The sequence below is a fragment of the Typopeltis vanoorti genome, chromosome 2 (assembly GCF_054136105.1).
Source record: "Typopeltis vanoorti isolate ZY-2024b chromosome 2, IOZ_Tvanoo_1.0, whole genome shotgun sequence".
Lineage (NCBI taxonomy): Eukaryota > Metazoa > Arthropoda > Arachnida > Uropygi > Thelyphonidae > Typopeltis > Typopeltis vanoorti.
This window is the reverse complement of record NC_143550.1, coordinates 46,716,464-46,737,656: the sequence shown is the minus strand read 5'-3', so window position 1 is coordinate 46,737,656 and position 21,193 is coordinate 46,716,464. Positions and strand designations below refer to the sequence as shown.

At 35.0% G+C, this 21,193-nt stretch overlaps 1 protein-coding gene across 2 annotated transcripts in view; it reads left to right on the top strand.

The window, feature by feature from the left end:
- Window positions 1-1,049: 1,049 nt before the first annotated feature.
- The window catches only part of PolD2 (DNA polymerase delta subunit 2), a 186,682-nt gene continuing 166,538 nt past the window's right edge, over window positions 1,050-21,193 (top strand). The window contains exons 1-2 of one of the 2 annotated variants that reach the window (XM_090404738.1): window positions 1,050-1,458; window positions 20,230-20,345. In XM_090404738.1, the coding sequence (XP_090260864.1) occupies window positions 1,230-1,458; window positions 20,230-20,345 (345 nt within the window). In that variant the 5' untranslated portion in view covers window positions 1,050-1,229. Of the gene's footprint in view, window positions 1,459-20,223; window positions 20,346-21,193 lie in introns of both variants that reach the window. The other variant, XM_090404730.1, reaches the window with a different exon arrangement.

The window sequence follows — 21,193 nt, the reverse complement described above, 5'->3', positions numbered from 1 at the left end:
TTCTCCTACTCACAATGCGGGAACAAAATGGCGTTAGCCTATTTTTTTTTTGGGGGGGGGGACTCAGTGGTCTCCAGGAGGCTATGAACTCCATCACAGATAACGTACCATGGTTATAGTCTGGCTGTCTACTGAAAATAAAAATGACGACTTTAAAAGTTAAAACACGTGGAAAATAAAATAAAATATTTATATTTTTTTTAGTCAACATCACTCATCGTCAAATGACGGACGTTAACTAGTAATGAGAATCCCTACATACATTCTCTCCCGGTACAGTTTTAAATTGTAAAATCTAGTAAAAAAAGAAAAAAGTTACTTAAATATAAAGAGATAATAAGCTTCATTTCGGCGATATAAACAATATTTTAAATTAAGGGGATATAAAATCCACATTGTTTCAAAACCGAATAAGAAACTCAAAGATTGGAATCAGAGAGTTTCATGCCGAATATAGCAGAGTATATAAGTTCTTTTCGCTATACACTTTGGTATTATGGTCTAGCTACTCACTGATGAAGCCTCAAAAAAGGCTGAAACCGGTCTGGGTAGTGACCTCCCTCCATAATATAATAACAGCATACATTTCCTAGGAAATGTGTTTTTACATTATGGAAAATACCTAAGAATAGCGATCTGAACTTTCCCCACCTTTGCAACGAGTTGTCCGATATTGTACTACGTACTAGGGTCACTTGCATTAGCTCACGCTAGTGTTCGCCGATACTTTATTTATAGTTTACTATATTCTGCATGAAACTCTCTGATTCCAATCTTTGAGTTTCTTATTCGGTTTTGAAACAATGTGGATTTTATATCCCCTTAATTTAAAAAAAGAAAAAAGTTATAGATATTACTAGTACTACAGTTTCTAATAAAATAAGAACCTTTCCAGAATAATATATTGTAATATACAATGATTCAGATGATTCAGAAAATTTAATTTGACTGGATATTTGGCATGATTTGGGCTATTTTTATTCCAATAGTAATAATTCTTAAAAACTTCAAAGATATTTGGAACCTTAGGCGGGAGTTGAAAACAGATGTTTGCTCATATGTTTTCGCTGTAAATGTATGGATTGTGCATTTTCTGTGTTAACTGTGGATGTCATTAATTATTAAATGAAACAACAGTGCTCGTTTCTTCAAGTTATATATATCAATAATAATATATTTAGCTTAGGTTCATTGGTTTGTTTTTGTTGTGAATATTTCCGGGTCTAATAATGATTTTACACGGGGAAAACTCGGTTGGCAAACTAATGAAAGTTTGCCCAGATAACATTGAAGATGTGCCTCTTGCATCCTTTGTACGTGCTGTTGTAACTTATGAAAACAAGTCTGAACGTTTTTTGATTAAAGATCGAAGTTTTGGACGTCAGTATGCACATTTCTATGCTTTCCGATTAAAGCGCATGGCCGCTGTTTTGGAAAAACAAGCTAAACAGAAATGGGGTAAGTGCGATATTGATTTGTTCATCACTATGAAACCTTTGTATACTTCAAAAATGTTAGCAACAGATTGTGAATGCTCACCGGTAGAATTTCCAGTTGTTATTCATTAGATTTCCAAAAGAAATCCTAGTTGGAGAGCAACTATGCTCTCCGGCTAGGATTTTTGGATTATGTGATTAAAAATTAAAAATCTCTGATTGGCTAACAGTGGAGTTCAGGATCAGCGATTTTGAAGTTCCATAAAGAGTACAAAAATCTATCCTAGTGCAGATATTGCTTTTGATCGTAATCTATTGGTGACAGCGTTAAAACTTAGACTGAAAGCTGTACTTAAGAAACATCAACGAAAAAAGTTTTGATCTGGGAAAGTTAAAAACACCCAGAGATAAGAAACAAATTGAGTCGTGATCTTATTCAAGAGATAGTACTTATCAAGAATGATAATGTCATGAGGGTTGATGAATCATGGGACAAATTAAAATCTGTCTTCATAGAGAAATGTACCAATACCTTGTGTCCTGATAGAGCAGTAAAAATGAAAAATTGGATAACTAACGAAATTCTTTCTCTCATGGATCAATGCAGATCATATAAAAATCATAGCCCAACAAATTATAAAAAGGGTCAGAAAATTATTAAAGGCAAGATCAAAAAAGCAAAAGAAATCAGGATGAATGAAAACTGTAAAGAAATAGAAATTCCAAGGAAAAGCATGACAGTTTTAATCTACACAAAAAGCTGAAAGAGACCTCAGGTATATTTAAGAAAAAACAACTATGTATCCTTCGAAACAAAAAGGGAGACCTAATATCTGAAAAGGCTGACAAAATAAAAGACTATGTAGAACTCTTTATTGATAACAGACAGAACCCAGAAAATACTTATGAACAGATGGAAGATCCATGTATTCTAAGATCAGAGGTAGAATGTGTGCTGAACTCAGCTAAAAATGGAAAGCCGTAGTCCCTGATAGAATACCAGCAGAAATAGTAAAGTTATTAGAAGGTGACAACATTACTATATTACTCAAGCTATTTAATAAGATCTACGATACAGGCATAATCCTTCAAGACTGGTTACAAGTTGACCTTCATCATGCTACCTAAAATAAGCAAATGCGAAAACTTGTAATGGCTATAGAATGATCAGCCTAATGAGTCATGTTCTCAAAATGTTTCTGAAAATTATTCAAAAATGAATATACAGAAAATGTGAAGACACCATCAGTGATATCGAATTCAGCTTTAGATATGGTTTGGGACGAGAGTCTTATTTCAAAAATGTAGTGACCAAAACAAGGAAGTATTTATTTGTTTCATCGACTTCGAAAAAGCATTTGACAAAGTCCTACATACTAAAATGATTGTATTATTGAAAAGAATCGGATTAGATGGTAAAGACATCAGGATCATTGAAAACTTATATTGGAACCAAAATACATCTTCAAGTTGATGACATTATTAGAGACTTCATTAACGTCAAACAAAGGGCCGCCTGGTTGGCTGAGTTGTTAGCGTATCTGCTCTCCAGCCATAAGGCTGCAGGTTCGAATCCTGCCTTGGGCATAGATGTTTGTGATTGTCTGTGAAAGTACTAGTGGTGGTAGATGAAGAAGGTTGGTGGAGTAGTGAGTAGAGTAGATGCCCTCTCCCAATGAGTCTTTGGACTCCCTGGAGGTGTGATGTAATAATAATAAAAAAAGAGAGTAAGGCAAGGATATGTGCTGTCACCTCTTCTTTTTAACATATATTCAGAAGGCATATTTCAAAAAATCTTAAAAGGAAGAGAGGAAAGGATTAATGTAAATGGTGAAACCTGAAACCATCAGTAACATCCAATATGCCGATGTCACAGCTCTCCTGGCTGACAATATTCAGGATCTTCAAAATCTTCTGGAACTAGTGAATGAAGAGAGTGAAAAAATGGGTTTAAAAATAAATATCACCAAAACTAAATTCATGTTCATAAGCAAGAAACCAATTCTTAATTGAGCACTTTCTTTAAAGGAAACAAATAGAGTGATAAAGTTTAAATATCTCTGAGGCTGGTTAAATGAAGAATGGAATCCAGAAATGGAAATAAAAGTTTGAATTGATATGGCAAGAAAAAATTTTCTCCTGATGAAATCAACACTGTATAACTGCAGTTTAAATTTAGAGCATCGGTTCCCAACCGGTGGTATGCACACCCCCAGGGCTACATGTGCTTGACCATTCAGGGGTACATGAAAAAGAATCAGTAATAACAGAAAAAAAAACCTCATTTCCACTATTTTACATTAAGATAGGCACTGAGCAAAAGTGTCAGTATTTAAAAACAACTATTTTAAAAACAAGGGGTACAATTTATAGAAATTGGTTTAGAATTGGTACACAAGTGGAAAAAGGTTGTGAACCACTGATTTAGAGCTTAGAGTATGCACGGTTAAATGCTATGTATGGTCTGTACTGCTGTACGGTGCAGAAACTTGGGCCTTGAAGACAATATGAATAAAAAAACTTGAAGCCTTTGCGATGTAGTTATACAGACGAATGTTAAAATTCCCATGGACAGCAAAAATGTCCAATCAGGAAGTACTGGAACAAATTGGGAAATCACATGAACTTTTAAATATCATAAAAAGAAGGAAAACTGCATATCTTGGTCACCTACTTTGTAATGAAAAATATAAGATACTTCAATTGATTATAAAAGGGAAGATAAATGGAAGAAGAGGACAAGGAAGATGAAAATCTTGGCTGGCAGACGTCAGACAGTGGACTGGCATGAGCTTTGACTCAGGGACTGTTCAGAGGGGCTGAGGATCACTCAAAATTTGCCAAGGTGGTCGCCAACCTTCGATAGGAGATAGCACTCAAAGAAGAAGAATATATATATATATAATAAATTTAGTTTAATCCTTTATCCAAGTGTAAGCAAACAAAGTTTGCACCTGAAAATATCTTCAGGATTGAGGTAAGGTGGTACACTCCTTGGCAACTCGTAGCAAAGGTGGACCAAGCTCTCATCACTTCTTGTCTCACTACCACCTTACTTCAGTCTTGAAGATATTTTCAGGTGCAAACTTTGTTTGCTTGCACTTGGATAAAGGATTAAACTAAATTTATTATAGTCTAGCCAAGTGCAAAATAAATTTCCAAGAATATACATATAATTAATGAAAATTGAAATGGGTATTAATGTACTATAGGTTTACAGAAAATTCTTTTGTTGGTGAGAGTAACATAAAAAAGCATAATTGGTGAAAGTAAAGAAATGCACACCCACCAATCTGCTCACCATCTCAAACACCTACCCCTTCTTTCCCAATATCTCAAAAAGTACTCCCACACCCTGTCCACTCGCTGAAAGGTACACATCTTTCCTCCACCTAAAAAAAAAAAAAAAAACAACCTAACTCCACCTCTAAATACACACTGTCATACACACCTCCACAAAACATCCTTGATTTGTTGCAAAACGTTTCTGTGGTTTAGCAGTTCTGTGGGAAGTTTATGGTATGGAGATCACATTATGATGTAAATAAAGATGATGTAAATTAATAACAATAAGCAGTTAAAACTCAACATGTTTCATAAGTCTTATGACTTATATCATCAGAGGTATTGATACATAAGTTTTATGTATCAATACCTCTATCAATACCAATATCAACTGGTACATATACTTTTAGAAATGTATGTAATACATATATATCATACATATGTACATATATGTAATACGTATAGTACATATGTATTATATATGTACATATGTACACTCTTAGAAATCATGCCGATATATATGTAATACATACATATCGGCATGAGCTATCATTCAAACGATATCACTTCTGATGATTATAATGTATCATTCCCCCCCCCCTCCCAGGGGTGGTACATTATAATCACCAGAAGTGATATCATTTGTAATTACATCTCAGTTATTGTAGAGCATGCTATCATCATATACGTTTACTGTTTAATCTTCCAATAAACAAATAGATAATGTGCACAAAATTTGGTGTTGTTGGTCCAAAGGTATCTTATGTACAATGGATAGACAGACAGGCATCTTTATTATTATTATTATTATTATCCAGGCCTCCATGGAGTCAAAGACTCGTCGTGGGAGGTCCTTCCTAAGAAACACAAAATCTATCATATCACTCCTTAAACTCATTGACCATTCTCGCTCTCACCACTCCATCAGGCAATGCATTCTATGGTTCAACCACCCTCCATGCAAAGAAACCACTCCTCACCCTCTTGCTCACGGTTTCCTTTTGTAACTTCCAGGGATGGCCTCTTGTCATCACTCCTTCCTGCTGTTCAACCAAGCAAAAAAAACTCCCCAGTGAGAACCCTGTAACCACCTTTCAACAGTTTAAAACAGTTTATTATTGTTATTTGAGATCTCCAGAGAGGCTATACATCACCTTAACCAGCTGTCATACCTTCCCTTAAACTCATTGACAATAGATGTACTCACTACTTTAACAGGTAAACTATTCCCCTTATTCACTGCTCTGTGAGAGAAGAATCTAGCTCTTAACCCTTTTTTTTTTTTTTTTTTTAACTGTGAACAAGTTTAACTTCCATGGATGCCTTGTGTTCTCTCTCTCTCCCTTTTATATAATAGAAAATTTCATCAGACAGTATCCTATAATACCCATTCAGAAGTTTATATACCTCTATCATATCATCCCCTCTTTCTCCTATTAACCAGAGTCAGTAGTCCAAATACTTGCAGTCTGTCCTCATAATCTACTGTAAATTCCATAATCCCAATATAATCTTTGTAACTCCTCTTTGCACTCTTTCCACAGCTTCTTTATCCTCCTGGAACCCAAGAGATCAAATCTGTGAACAGTAGTCCAGTGCTATTTTGTCCAGACCTTGGAAAGAGGCAAAATGATTTCCTTATCTCTACATGTTAAGATTTGTTTTAACATTGCATTATCCTCTGAATCGTATTTGAAATTTGTGACCTTTGAACTTCAACTTTTGATCAACCATTACTCCAAGATCTCTATCCTCATCAATTACTCCAAGCATAATCCCATATCACCATTGTTTATAAATAATAATAAATCTCCAATGTTTTTTTGTTAGGGAAGTAGTTGGAACTCCTTCACTTTACTTTTGGAAGTTGATGAACAGACACTCTCCACCCTTTCACCAATAGCTGAGCTCATGCCCATTGATCATTTTCAAAGTATCTAAGTGAAAGTTCAGCAGACAGTTATTGCCATCTCATGGTCTTGAATTCTAACATCTGCATTGTTCAAAGCAGAATGAGTTCTGTGATGAATTATTTTCAGTTATAGGATTAAAGATCCAAGTTTCCACAAGAAGGGGGAGAACTTACTTGCTTTCATCAAAGATCGATTAAATTCAGAGCCAGCTGGTGATTAAAAACAATCTAGAAAATATTTTTCTAGATGGGGGATTAGAATTGAGCCTGCAACAGTCCTTCTGGCAGTCTAGCATTATTGAACCAGAAACTTTGTTTCTGGTTTCTGCATAACTTTTGTGTTTGTGTATGTAATTAATTGTCAAGAAAATAATAGCTTTCTAGTAAAAGATTTTGAATCATCATTTTTTGAATCTTACGCACAAAAGGTTGCAGATCTGTTACTTAGGATGTGCAATTGTTAACTAATCCAGAAACGTTCTTCTGTTTGCTCTTAAATATGAAATATTTCAAACCACTTCTGGTTTGAAAAGTTCCATATTTGGTCTTTAAGACTTAATTTTCATCATTTGCTCTTAATTTCCATCATTTTTTACAATCACTGTTTTCATATGTCCTCAGGGTTTTGCCTCTTTCCAAAGCCTGGACAGCCCTGGAGAAGGTGATATGAAGAAGGTTTAGAGAATGGTGACCAAATTGATAATGAGTCTGTGCAGTGTTGATTATGTGAATAAATTGATGATTAAAAATATACAATTTGATAATGGAATTTTATAGCATAGATGCATTTCAGTGCATTGCAGGTGGAGAATGAAATGATTATCCGAATTAGTTTGGAAACTGAATTAATTTGGTTATAGACAATTCAAATTTAAACCTACTGCAGTGCAACATTTTTTTAAATTTTTGATTCTAAATTTTTGAACTCTGGCTAGTGTTAAAAGCATGAGAAGCAAGGTCAGAATCTTCTGATTCCAGAAATCTTATATAGTCTTGATGTTCTTGGATTCTGATCTCAGCAGAATGGCCATTCTGTCCAAAGTAGTAAGTTGACAGGAACAGGGTATTTGATAAATACCAGGCATGAACAGAGGTGGTGATAGTAGTAAAGAAGATAATTTCTGGGCTGGTTTTGAGAATGGTGTGCAGATTATATTTGCAGAGAATCCTTGCTATTTGTTCAGAAGTCTTTTAAAGGGTAGGGTATTCAGATTCTTTTAACATCAGATTGCAGTCTGGTAGAAGGATGATTATCCGTTATTTTCTGTATCATGGTTTTGCTATATTCATTAAGTGATAGAATGAGTTTTATATTATTTTATTTAATTCTTCTAATAGAGCCAGAACAATTCTGAAGCTGCATAGATATACCTGCTGGTAATGAATCGCTTCTTGTAAATGGAAAATTTTGTATAATCAGTAGAATTAAGAAGTATTAAGGTATCCATGAAGGGAAGACTTGTTAGATTCATGCTCATTAGTGAACTTAATACAAGTGTCTAATGATTTAATTTTGTCCAAAAACTGAAGTAGTTCTGCATCACAGTGTGACCACATTGCAAAGACATCGTCAACAATACATAGCCAAATATGAGGTCAAGGAGAAATGATGATAAAAATTTTGTGTGTTTGATGTGTGCTTTATAAAGTAATCAGCTAAACATGTGATATAGGACTATCCATAACAGCACCTTTGATTTATTTAAACAGTTTATTTTGCCAAGAAAAGAGTAACCAACATTGATATTAAACTTAAATAATTTAACAATGTCATTTAGAAAATCTTGTAAAAGTAAAATTTCTTGGAATAGTATGTTTGTAACAGAGAAACCATGTCAAAAGAAACCATAATTTCAGACTCTTGAAGATGAAGATCTTTAATTTTTTACATTACAGAAAGAAAGGATCTTTAATTTTTTTCTTTGAAGTCAACTATTTTTGATATAAGAGGTAGTTTTCCAAAGACTCAAGCGATATTTTGTCAAATAGTTACTAGGAGATTCTACGAAGTCAACTATTGGATGTAATGGATAACCAGATTTGTGCACCTTTAGGAGTGCCATATATATTATCTACCAATAATCGTCTAGACACTTTAGCAATTTATAAATGATACCAGCACGCTAACCCTAATATTGGGTATGTCTATTTGGTTTTGATCACCTCCTGCACCCTTTGAGGAAGGCTTTCCACCAATGTGTCGCAGATATCATGTGGAAGTTGTTTCCATTCCTCCATCAAAGTAACACTGAGTTTAGTGACAGATCGAGGACGTGCTGCTCTGGATCTCAATTGCCACACCAATTCACCCCACAGGTGTTTTGGTGGGGTGAATGGGTGTAAATGACTGTCCAGGCAGTCATTTCACACTTTCTTCATACCATTCTATAACAGCTGCAGCTTTGTGGCATGGAGCATTGTCATCTTGATAGTAACACGGGTCCATTTCATGAAAACTCCACAGTGTAGGCAGCACCTCATTATCCAGAGTATCAAGGTACTGAGCTGCCTTCATGGAACTGTGGACGACAACCAGTGGTCCCACTCCTAACCAGCTGAATGCACCCCACACCATTACTCCTCCACTATCAAACTTTACTGTGGGTACAACATGCTGTGGTAACAAGCATTCACCAGACCTACACACCACACCTACACCCTGCCATCAAGAATGGAAACAGGCGAACCTTGATTCATTGCTCCAGAGTACCATTTTGTATTGGCCAATTGTCCAATTCACATGCTCTTTGCACATGGCCAGACAAACCACCTTGTTCATTGTTATGATGTTCGACCTCTGCGCTGCTGCTCTTCCATGGAAACCCAGTAAATGGAGTTCTTTTTGTACAGTATTAGCTCATCCATGGTATTACTGGTGCTCTGGAACTCATCACAGATAGTCTGTGCCAGTTATAGCCAGTTTTTGAGTGCCACCCATTTTAACACCTTACTGTCCTTGTCAATCATTTTCGGTGGCTGCCTGGGTGTTTTCCTGCATTAGTGATCCCCGAACGTCTCCATTTGTTGATCACATCACCAACTGTTGATTTTGGATACTCCAGTTGAGCAGCAATCTGATAGCCCACAGTGACACCACTCTTGAAGTCACTGAGTTCATGTTGTGTTGCCATACCACCTGTGTTCAACTGCTATGATGAAATACTGCTTCCTACTATCTATACACTGTTTTTTTATATTATTAACAAACCTGGAATGTTCCATAAATTCAAATTACAGAGATGTTCGGACAATTATTTGTAGATAGTGTATATGTGGGGGATGAGTGTGATGAATTCACAACTTTTCAATAGTATTAGCATCTGAGGAGTACATTTGATCTGATAATTTATTTAATTTGTTTAATTGGCTTTGCATAGGATCTCTGCTGATTACACTATAAGTAGATCTTGTAATAAAACAGTAAGTTTGCAATTGTAGTTCATGGCATCCATCAAAGCAGTTGCATTTTCTTTGTCAGATTTTGTTATAACAGTGTTTGTGTTTCGGCATTGGGAACAGAGCTTGCAGTTCCGATAATGAAATATTCAAAGGTAGATGTTTGTTGTAATAGGTTTCACGGTATAATAAGAACACAGATGGTTAAGAAAATAACTATTTATTAACTTAAAAGCTAATATTTTGCTGGTATTATATCCAGCAGGTAGAGGTTTATCTTTATACAATATCTGTTCAATCTCAAATTGTAGTTAGTTAGCTTCATCTGTGCATAAGGATTGTGGTTAGATCATTATGGTAGATAGTATGCTTAATTCATCATTGATGAAAAGTCAGTTATTTATATTTAAAACCAATTTCATGTATGAGGTAGGTGGCAGTTGAATGAACTGACAGCTTCTTTGTTCCAACATTTCATACTTATGAATAAACTTCTGTTCATAAGTATGAAATGAACAGAAGTTTAATTTAAGTGAGCACATCTTGCTGAGGAACAAGAAATTCTACAAATGAAGATGAAATGTTCAGGACTGAGATTATTCTTTGAAAGGTTTTCAATCTTGCAGATTTCAGTGTTGATTGTAAAGAAAAGCTTTTTAGTCTGATCTAACAGTAGGTCTCTGCTAAGTTCATAATGTAAAAGGTATTGTATTTTCAGTGAGGATAAAGGGAATAAGATGGGAAGATACATATTGCTGATGATTACAAAAGAACTTCAACCAACAAAAATAGAAGTTAAGGAGGATTTTAAATTTGAGGTAGATGGTTCATTTGAGGCTTTCTGGTGAGATAGTGGCTAATAAGAAAAAACTAATAGTGGGTTGCTGCTCTAGACTGGAGGGGGGGTCACAGAAAGATGTGGGTGTGATGCATCAGCAGATTAGCACAATGAGTGTAGGCTTTGCAATCGTTATACAGTAGATGCCGCTTATTGTGATCACTTTGGGACAGTTGCTTTTCAATAACAATAACTGGCTGATAACATTAAGCAAAGGATATACAAAATTGCATCAGCAGATTGGCACAATGAGTGCAGGCTTTGCAATCGTTATACAGTAGACGCCGCTTAATAATCAGCTGATAACATTAAGCAAAGGATATAAAAAATTGCATCATTTATTTCGATTTATTGTTATAAACATTATTTAATTTAATTTATTGTTATAAACAACTTTTTAATAAGCAACAACATAAAATTTTTTTTAAAAACTTACCTAATGGTGTCTGTCATGTCTTTGAATATACAGTAGTAGTTAATGAATAAATTGCTCATACTCATAATGCCTTTCGAAGTTTGTTGCTGTATGTTGCACACTGCAACGAAGTATTCATAGAGCTTCTTGCATCTGGGCATTGGTTGGAGGAGCTTCTAAAATTTATTTTCTATACTCGTATTAGGTTCACTTCTATTAATTTAAAGTTCTCATTGGAAGCAGCTTGACATATTTCTGACACTCATTGTAGCCACCACTTTATCAATATCCAACCAATTTTCAAATTCTTCTTTTGACATACCATCTGGGGTTTTATCATAAAACTTCATTTGTACGATATTCAAATTCTTCGGAAGCAGGAGTTTCAGAGTTTGTCTTAACAAAATCCACCTTTTTGGAAGCAGTTTTCAATAGTCTTCTCTGAGACTTGCTTCCATGACATTGCTACCCAATGCAATGCATCAAGAAGGGAATTCTTTTTTGCAATTGCACTTGCATCAGATTGGTCTTTTATATAATCCTTCCCTGCGATAATAAGATTTAAAAGCTGGCATGATGCCTTGGCCACATGGTTGAATTAACGATGTAGTGTTCGAAGGCAAGAAAATTACTTTGATGTTCTTTAATGATAAATTTTGTGTGCAGTGCAGTTGTCCACTAACAAGACAATTTTTCATTTTAAGATCCCATTTAACTAACTAATTGTTGAAAATGTCATTAGTCATCCAAGCATTTGCACTAGAACAGTAGTCAACAGGCAAACGTCTGACACCTTTAAAACACCGAGGATTTTTACTTTTTCCAATCACTAGGAGTTCTCGTTTCTCACCTTTCATATTAGGACAACAAAGAACTGTCACTCGCTCTTTTGAACGTTTAAATCCTTTAGTGCTTTCATTTTTAAACAAATAAGTATACTCAGGCATTGCATGAAAATAGAGTCTTGTTTCGTCTGCATTACAAATATCTTCAGGAGAACATTCAGCAATAATTTTTGGTCACTCGGTCTTAATTCACGCATCAGCTAATAAAAAATCAGCACTTTTTTCTTCACCATGAATATCTGTACACAATATTCTCACCTTTTTTCCACCTGTTAAACCATCCATCAGTTGCAGTGAAATTTTTTTGGCCCATTGTTTTTTGAAGTTCTGCTTTTTGACGCATCAAAGACCCATTAATCGAAGCATTCTTTTCACGAACTTTAGTACACTAAATTTTTAATGCTAATTAAAGTTGAGTATCCTTACCAGATCGAGCTCTCTTCCGATCCATATTCTCCTGGATCGGAAGAGATAGAGAACAGAAGTAAGAGCTTAAGTTTCATTGTTTGATCTGTTTTTTAAGATCTTACACAAGAGTAGTTGTGAAATTTTTAAATGTACAGCCGCACTACGCTGACTCATTTTGGGCAACTTATCATTGCACTCTAAAATTCTTTGCTTTTATTGAAAAGATAAATCTTTATGTTTTTTACGTGCTCCTGCCATAATGCTAAGGGCTGTTTTAATGAGCACTTAAAGTCAGGCTTACGATACGTCCCGGTTTGAAGGACAAATTGCCCGGCGTCCCGGGCAATTTGTCATTTTGTCCTGGTTATTTGGCAAAAATTTAAAAGTGCAGAATATACATGCAGTACAAAATGTGCAGCCTCGGAAAATGGCAATTAGGCAACACGAATACCCCACTTTGACTCTGGCCTGTACGCTGCGTCGCAAGTCATTGTTGAGCATGCGCAATCTTAGTTGAGTTTAGATTTCTTTTTGGCATGTGTTGTTTGTGATTTTTTTTTACTTCATTAAATCAATTTAACCCCAAAATGCCAAAAAGAAACTGTGTGTTTACGGATGAATTAAAAAAGGATTATCCATTTTTGAAAAAAGGTTGTGGTCATATTGACAAAGTGAAATGTGAACAGTGCTCTTCAGAATTTTCTGTGGCTCATGGTGGGCATTCGGACATAAAAAATCACTTGACATGTGTGAAACATAGGGCTAGTCTAGCAGCTGCAGGAACTTCCTCAAAGATATTGTCATATTTTAAAGGTGCCGATCCAAGTGACAAAGAATTTTTAATAGCTGCTAAAGAACTTTTGCATTGCATGTTGCTATTCACAATCTCAGCTTTAAGTCTGCTGATTGTTCATCTAAATTGATATCAAAGCTTTTTGAAATAAAGTTTAGACTGGGTAGAACAAAATGTGAAGCTGTCATTGTTAATATGATTGAGCCACTGTTGTTTTAGCAACTTTGTGAAGATTTAAACAAAACAAATTTTGTGATGATATCAATTGATTCTTCCAACAGAAAAGAAATTAAAACTGTGCCGTGTGTTGTGTGGTATTTTGCACCAGATTGTGGAGTAAAAGTTTAACTTTTAGACTTTCAATCAGTTCCCAGCGAAACTGCAGAAATACTGACGAACCATTTAATGTCACTTATGAAAACTCATGATATAATAAAAAAAATTATTGGATTTTGTGGAGATAATTGCAATACCAATTTTGGGGGTGTAAAACGGAGAGGAGAAAACAATATTTACAGTCGATTGAAGAAGGAACTAGGAAGAAATATTGTGGGCATTGGTTGCGGTGCTCACATCATTCACAACTGTCTTCAAACTGCAGTTGACGTTCTACTTATTGAAATACAAGCTTTAGTAGTCAATATTTATAAATATTTCCACATTTATACGATTCGAGTCACTCAACTAAAAGCGTTCTGTGAATTTGTAGATTTAGAGTATAAAAAAGGTTCTTCAACATGGCAACACCCGTTTTCTTTTGATACTTCCAGCTATTGACAGAATACTTGAAATCTATGAGGGACTGAAATCATATTTTATTTCACAAGAACACTGCCCGGTGATGATAAAACAGTTCTTTGATAATGATTGTGGTGAAATGTATTTGTGGTTTGTGCACGGGCAACTCAAATTGTTTACCAAATCTATCTTGATTATGGAAAGTACAAAAGCGAGTGTAACAGATATTGTCATTGAACTTAGAAAATTAAAAACAAATCTCGAGGAAAGGCGTGATAATAAATTTATACCTCAAGAAGCAAAAAAGCTTTTTAGAATACTGGAAAATAATGGAAGTATTACTACAATTCCAAAAGAGTTTACAAAATTTTATGACCAATGTCTTTCTTACATTGAGCATTGGGAAAACAGTTTTGATGGAGCAGAATCTTTTACTTGGATAAACAACAATGAATTAACTTGGTTGGAAATTGAAGCTTCAGGTGAAAAAATTAATGAAACTCTTGAAAATAATGCAATAAACATGGATGAACTGTTTGATGAAGTGGTGATTGGAAAAGCTTTTTGGTCGGCAAACTCTGACATTTTCAATCAGAGTTTGCGACCTCTGACTGAAAATGCAACTATTCAGTCATTTCAAAGAAAATAACATTTCATTGCCCAATCTTGTCCAAATTATAGAATACATTTTCAGCCTGCCAGGCACATCTTCACCTGTTGAAAGAATATTCTCAATAATGAATAACATATGGTCTGAAGAAAGAGGTAGAATGACTGAATCAACAGTAAAAGCTGTATTGTGCTGCAAACTTAATAGTGAACTAAATTGTAGTGAATTTTTCAACACAATTAAAAATAACAAAGAATTTTTAAAGAAAGTTCACGCTAGTGATAAATATTAATAACTTTTTAATAATAAGTTATGTTCAGTTAAGAGTAATTAAAAAATATTATTAAGAAATGTTGTTTTTTGTTAACCACTCCGTTATTTAGCCTTTTGAATCATAAATACTTAGCATAGAAGGCGTTACTTTCTGTTTTGAGCAAACTCTCAGAAATGTCCCGGTTTGATAAAAAAAAAAAAAAAAAAAAAAAAAAAAAAAAAAAAAGTTTTATGGTAAGTCTGCTTAAAGTCAAATCCACTCACTGAAAGAGAACATGAAAATAAATTCGAAAAATGACAATTAGACTGTATTTAAACCCCCCCCCCCCCCCGCATTTGCCTGGAATATATAAGATTTACGGAAGAATAAGAATAAAGGAAGATTAACAAAAAAATTACATTTTGACAAATGTTCTCTGCCAAATTTTCTCATGATTAATCCTTATTTCTTAGAATTCTGAGTTGCAAAAGGCTAAATATTCGAAGATTTTGATAACAATAACCGGAACTTTGATTATAATAGATGGATTATTTTTAATTCATTTTAAATGGTGTGTTTTAGGACCGACTGATTTTGATAACAATAGCCAATTGATAATATTATCTGCAATCAGATAATATTATCAATAATAAGTGGATTCTATTGTTAGATTTCAGCTAGGTAATCGTATGACGTGTGACCTTACCCCTTAGTTTCAAGTATTATTTGGGACATGCTGTATGGCACGTGATCTACCAATGCACATCACGTATGAAGTGTGACCTACTGTAGGAGAGGACACATCGTGAGAGGGGATAGACTTAGCTGTATATATATATAAAGGCGAGCTACTCTAAGGATGGTAAATGTCACATCGTGAAAGGAGATAGACTTGGCTGTATATATATATATATATATATATATCAGGGCGAGCTACTCGAGGATCTACTCTAGGGATAGTAAATGTCAAGATGCGAAGCTGACTATTTTACTCAGTCATCAACAGTGAGGAAAGCGCAGTAATCTGGCTTCAAGAACAGGGCATTTTTCAAGATGAAGCTGCTATGCCTTGGTGTACAAAATTGGGATGTGGAGGAGAGACGAAGATGGTCATTCGAAAGAAGAGAAAAAGTGAGATGAGACCGTCACCAGCTATCCTGGGTTCAAGTGCAAGAGGAAAGGTTGCCAATCAACACAATTGGTTCATTGTTTCAATAACTTCTTCACTTAGATAGCCGTAGTCAAGCTCACAGCAACTTTTCTGTATGGAGTATTTTGGAGGTTGCGTTTCTGTGATGTAGCGAACTGTCTATTGCACAAGTGGAAGAACTTACTGGTCACTGCTCCCAAGCGGTAGTAGAATCGGTTTAACCTCTGCTGTGATGTCCCCTTTCGACTTTGGGAGAAGAGAGACAGAATGGGAGGACCTGGCACGGTTATTCAGATGGAAGAAACTCTACTGCAGGGAGTTTCTACTACTGTGAAAAGGCAATTGAGGGAGATTGCTTCTGGGGGTGTGGAAAAGATGTTGGCAGCTATGAGAAACCTCTCCTTCAGGAAGTGCTTCCTGGACGGAGAAATTATGACAGAAGGATGGAAGGGCCATGGGTTTTTAGACTAGTCCAGAAACATCCTGATCGGATTGTCAAGCATCGATTTTTTGTGGTAGAGTGTCAAGATAGACAGACTCTTCACTCCATTATCACAGCAGAGGCTTAGAAACTCATGGCTATGTACACCAAACTGCAAACCATAGTGAGAACTTCGTTGACCCAATAACTGGAGTACACACCGAGCTAATTGAAAGGCTGTGGGGAGATCTGATACTGAAGATGTTGAGAAAAATGCATGGGACAACCCCCGATCTTCTGCCAAGGCACCTCATTGAAACTTGGTGGCACAGACTTAACCCAACGAACAGATTTGAAGCATTCATTCGAGACATCAAGGCTACATTCGGCAATTAATATATGCAAATCATGCCAATAGTCTAATATAAATAACAAAGGAAAATAAAATGTTTCATTACTTTTAATTAGTATATTCATTCATATATAAATTGTGCATACTTGATACTAAGCTGTAGGCCACACCTTATACGATTACTGCAGCAGTAGGTCTCACCTCATGCTTGATGGTAAGTGGTAGGTCACACCTCATATGATTACCCTTCAGCTATGAGTTCCTTCCATTCTATGAGTACATAGATTGGAAGGAACAAAGAATGCATGGTGAAATGAAAAAATAATTTATACAGTTTCTAAGGGATAATTACCAAAAACAGAATATATTGGAGTGGATTAGGGGTTTGAGAGTGCTGGATCTGGTAATAGTATCAGAAAATACACTATGTTGACAAAAATATTTGGACACCTTATATGCCATGCAAATTTTGGATCCTACCACATGCAAATATTCAGCGAGTATCTGCATAAGTCTGGTAATAAAATATGGGATGTGCTGCATTTTTTGTACTGTACTCGATGTCGAGATGCCTTGTTCACTGAACTGACACTTCCAATTTGGGATGGTCTGTGACATTGCTACCTGTCTTAGTATACCAAAATCTGCTGTTGCTTACATCATTCGTAGATGGAAACTTGATGGTGCTACCACAACAGGAAAATGCCCTGGAAGGCCACAGACATTCACTGATTGAGATCGACGAGCTCTGTCTCAAAATGTTCGAGCAGCGCATATCATCAGTAGTGCATCTTGCACTCAACCTGGGTGATAAATAATGCAGGGACATCTGTCAACACTAGAACTGTCTTCAGAAAGTTGCATTCTTTGGGTTACCATGGCAGAATTGCTGCAAACAAGACATGCATCACCCCCCCAATGCCAAATATGACATTCACACTGATTTCTTTCATACCATTCCTGGGCCGTATATAATTGGAAAAGGATTCTGTGGAGTGAGGAATCATGCTTCCAAATGTTTTACTCTAATGGTTGTATTTGGATCTGGAGATTACCTAACATGTGGAATTCTTTATCAAGAAGGAGTTTATGTTAAACTATAAAGCTGATAATTATCACAGACTTGGGAGACATCTTGGAGCAGTTCCATAGCTTAAGAAGTTACAAGAATAGTGCATGGGAAGTGGTCAGAAGGATTGTTTGAGAGAAACTATCAGATAGCATACCCAAAGTCAGACAGATAAACTAAGTGTGGGTGGTTAAGTGGATGAGTAGTGATATAAAGCAGATTAAAATGAATATAAAGCAGAGGTGTATAAAAAAAAAACTAAAAAAAAACTAATGGAATTCTTCTATAAGATTGGCACAAAAGAACTTTTACAATGTATGACAAATAGAGGGAGAACTCAAACTTACTAACTGCACTCTTGCACAACATTCAGGGTTCACCCCTGGTTGGTGTTAGTAATGATGTGCTGACTAGATATTTTGTTGTTTGGAGAGTGGTGAACGAATGGAATGCCAAAAGCAGTTGTGAGCGCCATGACAGTAAATGAGTTAAAGGAGAGGTGTGACAAGGATATTGTGTGTGTAATGGTTAATGTGGGTCTCCTGCAATTTGTCTTTATGACTTCATGGAGATACCTGTATAATAATATGATTCCCTCATTGATGATGATATCTATTCATTTCCTCAATTTTCCCCAGAACTCTTATATCTATGTTTGTAGTCCTTGATCATCTGTTTTATTTCTAACCCAGATTTCAGATATATCTGTTAATATTTTTTTAAAGATCATCTTGTGTATTAAAACATTAAACTGCGTAAATGGATAAATATTAATTGACTCACATTTTATAATAAACTGAAACTGAATTGCATGAGCAGTGGTTATACTGTGATATTACTGCACTTTGCAAAGCTTTTGACAGACTACTGTATAACAGGTTATTGTGTAAATTAGTTTGGTTGTGATTTGATAAGTGGCCTGTTCAGCAGAATGGAAGAAAGTGGTGGTGATTAGCAAGGTGCCATAATAATCTGTCCCTGGTTTATTACTGTTTGGTTTGTATATAAATGATATATTGCTGATTTGGAAAGGCTGTAGAGTTGTTTTGCAGATGATGCTGTATATTGATTTCAGGAGAATGATATTGAATAATTTCTGATACAGTATCCTTTCAGGAAGGCTTGAGCAGAGTGGTATGCTGGGTAGAGGAGAATAGATGCCTAGTCAGTGTTGCCAAGTGTAAGATCTGGATTGGGGAAATTACTGGCTCTATATTATCTTGTGAGATTTCCAGGACTTATTTTTTTTGTCAGTGCTCCAGTTGATATAGTACTATGTAATAATAAATAAAGTACCATAGGTTGTATTTTTAAATAGGCAGGAATATGGTAGAGACATAAGTTCGTGAAGTAAATCTTATAACAAATTTACAGGTAAGTGTGTAATCTGCAAGGTATTGAGTAAATTTTTATTTAGATAAGTGATGAGTGAGTGGACCAATATGCCCTCTAATTTTTTCAGGCATCTGTGTGCATGAAAAAATTTTGTTGCAAGTTTCCAGTCTCACACTCAATGTTTATGGTCGCCTGTGCTCACAATAGAAAAGTCACAAGCCACAAACTTGTAATCTGATATGCCTAAAATCAGTGAGAACATTTTTGTTAAAAGATATTTTATGCTGTATCTTAAATATTTCTATAAGAGTAACCTAAATTCTTACTCCTTCAACTACTTAACTAAAACCATTAATGTAATGTTTCTCATATTAACGGTGTACTTATTTTGTGTAACTATAACCTTTTGTGCATATAACCTGCAAAATTGCAAGTGCTAAATTAATTTATTTAAATCTGCATAGCTACAAAAATCCATCACCATTTTCATGAATTCAAGCAACTGTACTGTCTGTCTGGACAATAGACACTACACAAATATGTCTCTGCAACTTGTTGACATCAGCATCAGTTTGTCCTCATGGTGCGGTCTTAAAAGTAACTGAAGTGTATTAAGTTGGAATTGGTTAGACTAATATTAGAATGGAAACATTGGAAAAATTACTAAAGAAAATAAGTGACAAGCATGATTTATCACATAATTAGTTTTGATAGTGTGTTCCAAAATGTGACTGTAAATTAGAAATTCTGAAAATGATTTATGTGCACAGTTACTGGGTATGCAAGCTCCCTTTTTGATCAGTGTGCATGCATGTTACATGCACCACATAGAGGGAACATTGGAGTGGACTAATGTTATCAGTCAAGAATGCATTGACGCTGAATGAAATTACACAGAGGTATGAGATAAAGTATAATAATAATAATGCTATCTATCTATAAATATAGTTATATTTTTGTCTTCCAGGAACAGATGTTGTTATCAAAAGTCTCTGTGATTTGTCAGGTGATAACAGAGTTTGTGTGATTGGAACACTGTTCAAGCATATGGAACTTCAGCCAAGTATCCTAAAAGAAATTAGTGAAGAGGTACCATCTTGATATTTCTGTTATCGTAAAAATTTTTTTATGACAACTTATAATAATAATACAGTGTATAAGCATTATAATGCATATAATGCTGAGTCCTGGACTCTTTGGAGGTGGCACATAATAATAATAATAGATGCATACATATATTATTTTTATGTCCTTTGTGTTTGCTTTCCAAATATTTGCAGTCGTTTTTCATTGTTTTGCAGAAGTTGTTTCTAATTTAAATGCTACAGATATTACATTATCTTTATTATCTCTTAAAGACAGGTGCTGAGAATCAGGTAATCACTCCAGTTGAAATTCTGTTGGAATACTGCACTGGTAATTTGAAAAAAAAAAAGCAACATTATTTGATATTATTTGTCATTATGAACTTGATAGTGACACTATAGATATTCTTTTCTAGACAACACTGGAATAAATGTAGAAGTTTAAATTGCTGGTAGAAATTATGTTTAGGTCAGCTTGAGCTAAATGCACATGGAACTTTGAAGTCTAGGCAGTCTGCTTACATTGCTAGTGTAAAATTCTAGTAATGTTATTTGTTAAACTGTGGCATCGTAATATCTTATTTGTTCTTATATTTCCTTATATTATCATTCCCATTAACTATGCCATTTTAATGAAAAAATTTAAGATAGAGAAGCTTAGTGAACTGAACATCTCTATCTTAAATTTTGTTTCCCCTTTTCTTCCTGCCCTTGCCCTTTGTACCTATCGCATGTAAAGCAGCCTCTAATTTTAGCTATCATTGGCGATACAATTGTAGTATATTAAATTTTTCACAGTCTTTGGCCGGACAAATTTATTTGATTTACGACTGTGCCAGTCAGACACAGTAA